The sequence below is a fragment of the Rhinichthys klamathensis genome, unplaced genomic scaffold (assembly GCF_029890125.1).
Source record: "Rhinichthys klamathensis goyatoka isolate OS25496 unplaced genomic scaffold, OSU_Roscu_1.1 h1tg000136l_1, whole genome shotgun sequence".
Classification (NCBI taxonomy): Eukaryota; Metazoa; Chordata; class Actinopteri; order Cypriniformes; family Leuciscidae; genus Rhinichthys; species Rhinichthys klamathensis.
In genome coordinates this window covers 43,227-55,645 of record NW_026606671.1, presented here as the reverse complement: position 1 = coordinate 55,645, position 12,419 = coordinate 43,227, and the positions used below count along the sequence as shown (strand labels likewise).

Genomic DNA, 12,419 nt, shown 5'->3' with positions numbered 1-12,419 from the left:
TTTTTTATTCATTGAAAGTGGATGGGGACCAGAAGCAGTCAAGCTTCAAAACAGAATAATAAAAGTACCATACAAAAATCTTGACCCGTATTTGTATATCCTGAAATGTGAATATTTCAAGATTTATGTTTATGATGTATTATGATATTGTTGGTGAATTTTTTTTTTTTTTTTTTTTTTGCACAAAGCTACCAAATGGCTTCAGAAGACTTCGGAAAATTACTCGTATGATGCTTTATTGTCATTTTGGGGATTGATAGCTCCTCGTTACCATTCAGTTATATGGTATGGAAAATGTTCTACATCAGGAAGAAGAAAGTCATACAGGTTTGGAATTACATAAGGTTGAATAAATGATGACAGAATTAACATTTTTGGCTGAACTAATTCTTTAAAATGATAAATCACTTTGAATGAGAATATCCTTCAGTGAAACCTACTAAAGGGACATTGTTGAGGTTCAAAGACACTGTGCAAACACATGCTAGTGGTTTTGTTCTACAAAAATCAGTTTGCCATGTCATTAAAAGAGGGAAAAGCATCAGTTAATTAAATATTTAGGCCATTTTCCAGTTCTTGAACCTAACACCAACATAAAGTCTGGATTCAGAAGTAGCATTTGGCAGCTGTATCTCTATAAGAGAAACTGGACAGGGTTCAAATCCCCTGTGCTCTTTTCATCCGTCTCAAGAAGTTTCGCTTCTCCTCAAGCAGTTCCTGGATGCGCTTATTCCGTGTTTTCTCACGCAGAAACACGCGTCCTCTCCTGGGGATGATGTTATTTGGAGGAAACTCACTGTCCAACGGGATTACTGGATGCGGCATATCAATAGCGTTGCTCTCGCTCGTCTCTTCCACGTTATTCGGCCGTCTGCTCATCTTCTCTGTGCTGGATGCTGTTGTACTTGACTGTGGTGTACTGGAAGTTGTAGATATAGAGGTTGTTGCCATTGGAGCAGGTTCTTCAGTGGTTGTTGGCACCTCTGCTATAGATGTCACTGGGATGCCAAGGACCATCTTGCCTGGCCCTGAGGTTGTTAATTCATTTTCATTCACACCAAACTCTGTTGTTGACTGCAGTACCGCACCGTCGTCCACATTTGGAGCACCACTACTCCCATCAAACTCTTCAAACTGGACGGTGGTGCTGGAAATGAGGGTGGCTTCACTCACATCACTGAAAATGATGGGGAAAACAGTGCTAACAGGTAATTTGGTGCCCGAGGTTGTTAATTCATTTTCATTCACACCATATTCTGTTGTTGACTGCAGTAGCGCACCGTTGTCCACATTTGGTGCACCACTGCTCCCATCAAACTCTTCAAACTGGATGGTGGTGCTGGGAATGAGGGTGGCGTCATTCGTATCACTGAAAATGATGGGGATAACAGTACTAAGAGGTAATTTGGTGCCTGAGATTGTTAATTCGTTTTTATTCACACCATATTCTGTTGTTGACTGCAATACCACACCGTTGTCCACATTTGGTGCACCACTGCTCCCATTAAACTCTTCAAACTTGACGGTGGTGCTGGGAATGAGGGTGGCGTCATTCACATCACTGAAAATGATGGGGATAACAGTACTAGCAGGTAATTCTGTGCTGTTTACCATGTCTTTTCTAGGTGCAGATGTGTTCCTAGTTGGTGTAGTAATGACAAAATATGTGCTCTGTTCTGGAAGGAAATCTGGAGTAGCATGCTTAAAGATAGGAGTTGTAGTGTACGGATAAACGGGCATTGTCGTGTATCCGTGAGTATCAGATGATGTTGCTAAGGCCGTATATAACCAAGAAGTGCTCACAGAAGTGGCACTTTTCCCATCTGTAGATGGCAGAAAGGCTGCTGTGGTGGACTCTGTGCGTGTGGGACTTATGGTGGATCGTCCTTTAGAGGTTGTTTCTGATTTGGATGGTGGCCTACTTTTGATCACAGTGATCTTTGTGGAATTGTCAACCTTGCAGGACTTGCAGCACATGCGCTGGAAGCCTGGAAGGGAACAATATTGCTGCAGCGCCTCCATGCGACAGAACGCAGAACGGTCACTGTGACAACGCAGTCCTGCAAAACAGGAGAGGGACATGAGACATATGCATGTACACTGAAATCATACTGTATCAACAAACTAAAATACAAATAGGTTACATATAGAAGATCTTTAAGGGTTAGTTCACACAAAAATGCATGTGATGCTGGCCAATAGTGAGCCTACGTTCTGACGTACAACCCAGAAGCGCTGCGCTGTTACACTACGTGAACTCGCGTCAGAGGCCAACACAGAAGAAAAATAATAGTTTAATAAAGTCGTTATTTTGTTTGTTTTTTTTGCGCACAAAAGGTATTCTCGTCGCTTGATAAACTTATGGTTGAGCCACTGTAGTCACTTGGACTATTTTAAACATTGTCTTTATTAACTTTCTGGACCAGCAAGTTTCAATTACAGAGAAGCCTATGGAGGAGTGATCCAGCTCTCAGATTTAATCAAAAATATCTTAATTTGTGTTCCGAAGATGAACGAAAGTCTTACGAGGTTGGAACAACATACGGGTGAGTAATTACTGACAGCATTTGACATTTTTGGGTGAACTAACCCTTTAATGACTATATGTGAAGCTAATAGATAAAACATGCATTCTAAGCTTGTTCCGTGCTTTTGACAAATGTGTTTGAGCAAAAAAAAAGCAGAAGTGGGGAAATCTTGAGAGAATCACAAGTTAAAGCAAATGCAGAAAAGAAGTTATGGACTGACCATTAAGCAAATCTGTGAAGATAGGGATGTAGATGCAAACTAGAGGACTAAACATGTTAGGATGAATGATTAGTTAACAAGCAGTTTTTCTTCCCTTGTGAATGTGATTATTTATGGACTATAAATGTGGTTGTTTATCCTTCTGAAAACTGATTAGATTTGTTTATTTATCCATTGGATAAAATATTTTGCAATATCCTCCAAAAATTGGTGGTCGTCAGTGATTTTCAATTGATATCTACTGAGTGTGGTAGTAGTCAATATGATGCAGATATATACATAATTCAACTTAATGACATCAAAGGTGCACAACAAAAGGTTTTCAATTGAGCAAAATTGTGTATTGTGCAAATACATCACAAAAATAAGAATTATTGCCTTACCCAATTTACTATGACAAGCCTACAATTGTGATTTATATTTGCAGCACAACTGACATTTACAAAAAAAAAGAACAAGTAAATTAACTCCACAAATTTACATCCAACCACAAATAGTGATAGAGTGCAATGTTCTGTAGTGTACCTTACAGTAAATGGAAAAATGCCACTTTCAGAGAAATAGACAGAAAGCAGAGCACCAACACAGACCGGGAAAAGCCAGAAGAGAAGATTTCTGTTTCTATAACACGTTTTTTTATTTTTATTATTCCTACTTTTGCAGTTGATCATGACAGAAACTGAAACAATGAAATGCACTCCCACCCCCCTTTAAACATACAGATAGAGTTATCTTCTTCAGAAAAATAAATAAACTGTATTGAAAGGTACAATGTCACAGTAACTTTGGTTAAACACTTGATTACTTTGAGAACAATTAATCCATTGGTAATTCAGATGAACAGGTAAATAAATAAATAGGTCATTAGTTAAATAAAATACAGGATTTCCATGATGATGTAAAAACTGGCATGGCACATACAAGTGTCATATATTCAACATTTACAAAACATTAATAAAGTTTCCCTGATAAATCAAAGTGCATATAGACGCAGTGCACGTAAGTCCATCTGAATGTTCCCCAGACATATCCCCCACAACAGCCAGCCAAGACGCAGTTAGGCCAGTGAAGTAACATGACAGTTACTCATAGTATATATAATATTAGCATTTTTTTTCTTATAAGTAAGGAGATAACAGTCATAAATGTTGTTATAAATACAGTAAACACCTATGTTTATTTACAGTATCTCACTGCAAGGTCTGGCTTTTCCTAGTGTTTTCTTCACGGCTTTGAGCATGAAAATTCGGATAGCTCGCTACATAGTCACAACAGAAATGTGTTTCACAATACAATGACACGTCTGAAGTGATAAAGAGATGCTGAGTGGAGGTTTCCATTAAAACGCTCTCCATATCCAATGGGTTAGCCACTGTTTTCGGATTCGTGTGACGATTGGTTGATCAGTTGGTTCTATTTCAGGTTTTGTTTGAAGCTGCCTCTGGTTTCTGTGCGCTAAGCCATCACTTTCACAGATAAATGCCGATACATTCAATTGTAGTGTAAGGCATTGTTCTTACGCTCTATGTCTCCCCTTTCCCGCCCCCGAAAAGAATGAGCTCAGATGTGGATGAAAGTTCATGAGGTATATTTATGTGTCGTTTGTCTTTCGTATGGCCACTGGTTAAAACACATGCTGGCAGACGTACACGCACACACACTCGTGTCGGAAACACTCGCACACACGAAGGCATGACGAAAACACACGCCACTCTCATCACCACGTGGAGATATTTAATAGTTCAGGATGAATCCGTTTAAATGAAACCACTTCTCTCTGAAAAAACAACAACAACAACAAAAAACAAAGAGGCAACTGGCTGAGCGAGTCCTGCATAATATAGGTCTTCCCATTTCCCCGAAACACTTAACTTCTGTTATTAAATAGCAATAGTTCTGTATTTATGTAAAATCAATAAAAAAATACACGTAACAGTCAAGAATTAAAGCGATCAATAGCAGTCAAAATGTTAGGCTAATAAGCTACAGCTTATTCATGGTAAAACAAATTATTAATATTTCATATTATTGGTACCCATATAGATTTATATATAAATACAAATATATTTATATGTTTGTTTAAAGTCTGCAAGCACAAATAAGCTGCATTTATTGAATTTGTTAACAGTCAAAGAGAGGATGGAGGATGAGGTGGTTATGGCATTCAAACGTGTGTAGTAAAGCGACCCTGTTTAGCAAGTTCCACCTCATGTTCACCATCAGCCACCAACACGTATGATGGCGGTTCAACAGTACATCCCATGTTAACATCGTAACTTGTTTGAGTGTTTGTTTTTGTCCCATCGGTTTTCGAGAATGAACTAGGATGTGGAATGAGCACTTAGCAAAGATTTCCTCATTGTGACAAGTTCACATTCACAATAAAGCTTTAATTTTTTTTGTGATTTTTTTTTCTTTAGTTTTCCTTTTTTTAAATCTTTTAGCCACTTTTCATGTTTATTTTTTTCCCCTTCACACCTGCAGCTCAGGCGGGGCCTCTGTAAATCAGCGTCCGCCTCGAGAGCGTGAGCCATATAGAAACAGCTTGCAGAGGGCAGTGATTCAAACAAACGCGTCGCCCCTGCGGAAACCTCAGCGCAATCATTAGCTCCGCAAGCTGCCCGTCCAACCACAAAGCCCCTTCTTTATCAAACATCCCCCAAATCTTTTACATGTTTTGTTTTGTCAACAATTTCTTACTGGCCAGCGTTCACAACACAGAGCTCCACAAAGGAGAGAGAGATAGAGCGAGAGACAGAGAGAGAGAGAAACAGAGAAACCTCCCCCTATCGGAAACGCCCCGTAAAAGAGGACCACCACCCAGGAAAAAGAGAAGCGTGCAAGCCTCGGAAGAGGGAGGCAGTCAGGGGAGTTTGCCTTGTAAAGCCAGGCAGAGTGACAGAGGGAAGGTCCAGCTCAGAGAGGTGAGACAGCGCAGAGCGACAACGTGGCTGGTGAGAGACGATTTACTTGACATCCTCTGCAAGGGGTATTTGGGGTCGTGACGCGACAACCACTGTATCAGGAAGTTGCCGTGCTTGTTGAAGTCGGAAGTGCTCGCTGTTGCATGTGGGAAGAGGAGGGAGTGGGATCGGGAAGGAGAAAGCCCGGGAGACGGAGAGAGAGAAAGCAAGAAAAAACTCATCAGCTATATTAGAGCATTTGTTAATGTCATGAATTAGTCTGTTATTTCTGCACAAAACCAGTACAGAAAAAACAACTTTTATTAATAACATTAATAAGCAAGCATTCACTTTTATTAATAACATTAATAGGCAATATTAATAGGCTAGCACTCGGAAGATGACTTATAAGGATAAAAACTGTACTGATAAATGTTTCGTCACAACCAAACTGTGAAATATGCAATGCTATTATTTTGAAAGTGTAATATTTTACAAGGTTTTCTCTACAAACGGGTTATGTAACTCAATTATGCATTTTTTTTAGCCTAAAACATGTGATAACACATTACAATAAGGTTTACATTTGTTAACATTAGTTAATGCATTAGGTATAATTAACTAAAAATGAACCATTTTTACAGGATTTAATAATCTAGGTTCATGTTAGCAATTTAGAAATACACTATTGTTCATTGTCAGGGTCAGTAAGATTTTTGTAAGCAAGTGACGATAAAAACAATTAGAATGTTACAAAAGATTTCTATTTCAAATTAATTCTGTTTATTTGAACTTTATATTCACCAAAAAATCCTACAAAAATTGTATCATGGTTTCCACCAAAACATTAAGTAGCACAACAATGATAATTGATAAGAAATGCTTCTTAAGCATCAAATCAGCATATTAGAATGATTTGTGAAGGATCATGTGACACTGAAGACTGGAGTAATGATGCTGAAAATTCAGCTTTGCCCTCACAGGGATAAATTACATTTTAACATATGTTCAAAAAGAAAATATTTTAAATGGTAAGAAAATTTCACAATATTACTGTTTTTACTGTATGTTTTTATTAATGCAGCCTTGGTGAGCATACAGTAAGAACCTTCCTAAAGTCAAAAACATAAATTAAAAAAAATCTTACTGATTCCAAACTTTTGAACAGCAGTATATAATAATACGAACTTTATTGTAAAATGTAACCAGTTATATACACCCACATCTTGAATATGTGGCATGGATGTTCAAGTTGTAAGGATTACTTTTAACCCCTCCCACCAACCATCTGGATCCAATCTGGTGTGTTATGTGGCTACGCCCACTTTAAACAATTCAGTCAATTCCCAAAGTATATTAGGTCCAGTCCTACATGTTTTTCAACTCTAATATCTTGTTTGAGTACATCAATTTACAGTTACTTTTAAATTATGAATGTACTGATCTGTTTGGGTTGTTAATTCAGAAAGTGTGATCACAAAATTGAATACGCACTTGGGCAGGGATCCATTCTGCAGGGTCTTAATGCAGCTGGCTTGGAGTCCAGACAGAGCCCAATGGTGTTGTCACGGGTGTGGCAAAGCACCTGCCTCTCCTGCGTGCCATTACCACACGTCACTGAGCACTATAACAGCACACACACAAACAAAATGTCAAACTAATCCAGCGCTCAGATCTATACTGATAAGAAAAACAAAGCATTTTCATGACCGTACCTGTGACCAGGGGCCAAGCCTCCACTCAGCAGGGCACAGGTTGCGATTGCAGTCTCTGCGGGATTCTGGGCGCTCGTCGCTGCAGTAACGACTGCGGATGGGTTTGTACTTGTCGTCGCCCAGAGGTTGGAGGCAGCGTACAGAGCGTGTCTGAGTGCCAGTCTTCCCACAAGACTTACTGCATTCACCCCACTCTCCAGCCACCCAGCTAAATACATCAAATCAAGCACACAGTTACGGTTTATTCATGTGTGATGCAAGATACAACAGTATTACACTGACATCTACTGGACATAGACTATAGTTGCAGAAAATTAGACCACAACATGTACAATATGTGTAGTGCAAGGGAATGCTGGCTATACAAGTAATGTGTTACTTCTTTGTGGTTTTACTTTTTGCATTACAAATTGTATTGGTTATTTCTTTAGAAGCCGTTCTGGATTCTACAGTACATTAAATCACAAGAAAACAATGTATCACATAATCAAATGCTAAATTTTTGATAAATGTTGATTTCTGTGTAGCGTCCCGTGTAGTGATGATTAAAAAACAAATAGGCTTTTCACACTGAGCTTTACACAGGGTTATAGTTGTTCCAAACACCGCTTTTAATACTGGGTAAAGGAGTATTTTACACTTGTAATTTAGAAAAAGGGGTTTAGTTTAGTTTAGTTTATTAGTTTTTAATAACGTGGACAGTCCCTTTTTGAAAGAAAAAGAGCAGCTTTAGCCTCTATGGCTAATTTCCAGCTGTAGTCCCCGGCCAGTTGTCAATAGGCATACATCAATAAAATACATTACAATTATATTTACAGCAGGACTTATCAAAATGGGACAGACATACTAAACGTGTGACACACAATTCAAACAAATAAACAAGCAGACACAGATTACAAAGGCACAGCAACAATTCATGCAGTAAAACAATACAACACGACACAATATTCACACAGAGGCCACATTAAGGCACATACTGGACATAACATTGAGGCAGGCAGCAGAGACCAAGTGGCAACAGCATGAGTCATGTCACATCAAATACACAACACATCTGTCAAGTTAGTGTGTGCAGCTGTAATTCTCAGACAGCCAGTTTTTAAGATGTATAGTAAAAGTGGAATACGTATGTATATTTTTTATTGTAGTGGGCAGTGAATTGCAGTTTTGTATCGCTTTAACAGAAAATGATAATTGACCGAATGTGCTTTTTACAGTGTGAAACGATGTGATGTTAGAACGTTACAACTAGATGCTTAGCAACCGACAACCGCGTGCCTTATATTCACGTGCTTTGGGCAGAGTCATGGAAACACCGGGCTATGTATATAAACAGTCGTTTCTGCATATGATAGGAAAAATGTCAAACGGCAAAGGAAAACGCGACAATTGGAGTGAAGAAGAGACCGTTTCATTCTTACCTTTATGGTTCGAAAAGTTCACTCAGAAAAAAATTTATATTACAGTCAGCAATGTTTAATATGAGGACGTGGAATGCTAGCCTTTATGTAAACAGGTCATGTACTACGTTTGTCCAGTAAGTAACGTTAGCACTGACACAACGCAAATATGCAAATAAGGACTTATAGAATGAGCCAGGGTTAACTATTTCAAGTGTGAAAAGCCCTAAAAGGTGTCAATTGTGATGATAACAGCAGTTAGAACAATAGCAGTAACAAGTAAAGATAAAAAAAATACCTTTTTACTTCAAAAACATGTTCTGATTAAGCCACTTGTGTCACTCCCAAAAATGAAAATGTGAATAGAAAATAATAACTAGAATTATCCTTGTAACTCATATACTGTAACAAATGTTTATTGTATGACTTTTAAAATGGCCTTGTTGTTTGATGACTAAATGTGTCTATTAGTTACTATTAAAGTTTTCCTTACCACACATGTTGCTGGATTCCCTTTTGAACTCTTATAACAATACACATCTCTGATTTGGAAATAAAAGTTATTTTGGTGCACAAACTCACATAGCACACTCTCTCAGGCAACAGTTTCTAATTAGGGACGGAGGCGACTTGATTTTCTCACAGAATTTGCGATGAACCATCCTCATCTCTGTGTTTTTGCGGCAGCCATAACGCGTCACCTGAGTGCCTGTCCATAAGAAAGTCAATGAAACATTCATGAACATGAAAAGAGAAATTCACAATAATATAATTAAAATAATGTATGCTAACATTCTATTGGACTAAATATTATTTTAAATGGGGAGTCAGGTTACATTTTTTGGAAAAACAATTACAAAATTATGTAAAAATACAAACAAATACTAAAGGTAGTGAATCATAAAAACATGAAAATAAAAAAAATAATAATTATGTAAGCTAACACTTTACTGGACCTGGATCTACTGGATTTTAAAAAAAGGTCTGCAGATAACACAAGCTCAAGACAGTTTCACTTTTTTTCTATGACATAAAATGCATCAGTAATACCCCCTTGTGACTTTTTTAAAGCTTTTATTTTTACTTGTCTTGAAAAACGCAGTTGCTAACTAGAGGCTAAATGAGACTACAGAGGTTGTCAGGGGAATTAAACGTCATCATGCTGAACAGGTAAACTCATCTACTCACTAGTCCGCTTTCACTCATTATGTTTATAATCGCGCTCTTGCAACTCAAACTATTAGAGACAATATTTTTTTAAATAAAGAATGAAGGAGTTACTTAGTGATTGTGAAGTTGAAGTTCTTGGTGTAGTTTGTTTATAGCCTTCGTTAAGCTATTTACTTTTTTGTGATTGTATTTAGGCTTTAAAAATCATAACAATGTTAATTTGTGAAGATTTTCATAATGAGCAAAACATGTAAGAACTTTTATTGGTCACAGAACTTATTTTATGCAGTAATCTAAAAGCCAATGGAAAAACCCTTATTGTATTGGGGTTTTGTCGAGGGATCCAGGGTGATGCTAACTTCCGGGTTGGTCAATACATTCATCATCAAATACAAATACAAAAAAATACATCATCACAGCAGTACTCTTTCAGCTCTGCCCCCTTTTAGTTACGGTTGCAAGCTTGATAATATGGTGGACAGCAACAGTTGGTAAGGTAGGATCGGTCAGTTATGTTTTAAGGAGGGACTTAGCAAAGGGTCAGTTATAGTAGAAACTTATTAGAGATGTGGGGGAAACTCATCTGCCTGTATCTACATAAAAGTGAACTACCTTCTCCACAGGTCTTGGAACAAGGTGCCCATCTCTTCACCACCCAGGAATATGGCACTGCATAATCAGGGACCATGTTATTCTCATTGGCACTGTCACTCGGTCTGTCATTGTCAGTGATGTATTTGATCGACACCTTCACTTTGGTCGATCCATGCATTCGGATCTAGAGCACAAATAAAGACAATCAGTTAAAACAAGTTAAAAGAGTGTGTGTCCATTCATGTGTGTGTGAATTCCCATGAGAGATTACCATGACAACCACATCGTTTTTTAGGGGGCCATTAGTTTGAATGGTGTCCTTGTTGTTTTTATTCTCATACTCCCATTCCAGACCTTTTTCAATAACTGAGCGCGTCTCTGGGTAGTCTCCATGTGCGTTGAGAAAGAAATCACCTGACGCTTTATTCCTGACAGCTATTCAGCGAAAAAAATCAAGAGAGAGAGCACCAATTAAGCAAAAATAGTGACCACTTGAGTGCTTACTGTTTGAGAAACTACAGGGAGAGATCAGGCTTTACCTAAAATGTGATTAGTCCCATTAAGTTCCTGGATAAAGAGATGTCTCGCCCCTCTGGGAACTTCAAGCACCTTAATGACACCTAAACCAAATGCAAAACATTTTCAAATCAATATTACTACCACTATTACTCTCCAACAATACTCCAATAAACATAAAAAAGGGATGGAATGAAAGTGACCCCAAATTGCAAATTGGTAGACTAAACTATTTTTATTTAATACTTTTCAGAGGAAAACTGAGAGACAGGTCGCTATCTCAGACTGAGTACAGAAGCGAACTGAAATTGAGCGGAAATACGAAGTCTGGAGTAGTCAGGCTAAGGAATTATATTGTGATTATTTATATATTTTCAACTGATATGAGATTTAATTTCTTATGGAAATGTCTTATATTGCTACTGCTGAGGCATCCAGGAAAAAATAATCTACTGCTAATGGAAATAGTTACTTTTAAGGTTGTTCAAACTTGGGTTTACTCTTTACCAGAACCAACTAACAAAGTTACAATACAAATATTTATGTCTTAAAGGGGACCTATTATATTCTTTTTAAAGTCTTGATTTTGTTTTTGGGGTCAACTAGAATAGGTTTTCATGCTTGAATGTAAAAAAAAAAAAAAAAAAAAATTTTTTTAATTTGTTGCAGCACCTCTCTTACCAGTCTGTCAGTAACGCACTGTTTAGTTCAGTTTTCTATGAAGCCCCTCCTTCCGAAAAGCTCAATGTGCTCTGATTGGTCGGCTGGACCACTGTGTTGTAATTGGTCAACCGATTCGGGTGTGTTTCAGAAATGTCACGTCCCTTATCATGACCACGAGTTTCAACATTACTAACTCAACCAGGCCCATCCTTTTTTTACGTAATATGTTTTGGTGGGGAATTATTTAAATGAAGAGTATTGTGACATGTTCATTCCCGGAAGAAAACTAAAGACTACAATCGAGGCGTTTCAGGGAGATAAGAAACAGTGTTTACTTATATAGAGTAAGTATATATAGAGTTACTTATAGTTATTATATGCTTTGTAACTTTCCAGACATTTTTATACTCAAACAGCAACATTAAACACTAAAGAAAGTTGAAAATGTAAAAAAGCATGATAAGACCCCTTTTAACTTGTCAACTCCTCCTTTGTGGTTGGAGCAGCTTTGGATTTGATAATCGCACTTTACGTTTTAATATTTTTTAAATTAATTGTGCAGCCCCATTTGCCTATTTTAATGTTACATTTAATTCATTATTAACTTTTCATCAACTCATAAACCCCCTGCATTTCACTCACAAACCCCCAGGGGTTGGAGAAACCTGCATTTGGGAAACCCTGAGATATAGTATTGCATTTTGTAAATT

At 37.7% G+C, this 12,419-nt stretch overlaps 1 protein-coding gene across 1 annotated transcript in view; it reads right to left on the bottom strand.

Annotated features, from left to right (window-relative positions):
* Positions 1 to 214: 214 nt before the first annotated feature.
* The window catches only part of LOC130089729 (A disintegrin and metalloproteinase with thrombospondin motifs 2), a gene marked incomplete at its 5' end in the record, with an annotated part of 47,740 nt that continues 35,535 nt past the window's right edge, over positions 215 to 12,419 (bottom strand). Inside the window, 9 exons of the mRNA XM_056257225.1 lie at positions 215 to 2,060; positions 5,719 to 5,808; positions 7,146 to 7,275; positions 7,367 to 7,574; positions 8,681 to 8,686; positions 9,349 to 9,475; positions 10,549 to 10,714; positions 10,802 to 10,965; positions 11,070 to 11,150. Of these exons, the coding sequence (XP_056113200.1) occupies positions 658 to 2,060; positions 5,719 to 5,808; positions 7,146 to 7,275; positions 7,367 to 7,574; positions 8,681 to 8,686; positions 9,349 to 9,475; positions 10,549 to 10,714; positions 10,802 to 10,965; positions 11,070 to 11,150 (2,375 nt within the window). The remainder of the gene's footprint in view (positions 2,061 to 5,718; positions 5,809 to 7,145; positions 7,276 to 7,366; positions 7,575 to 8,680; positions 8,687 to 9,348; positions 9,476 to 10,548; positions 10,715 to 10,801; positions 10,966 to 11,069; positions 11,151 to 12,419) is intronic.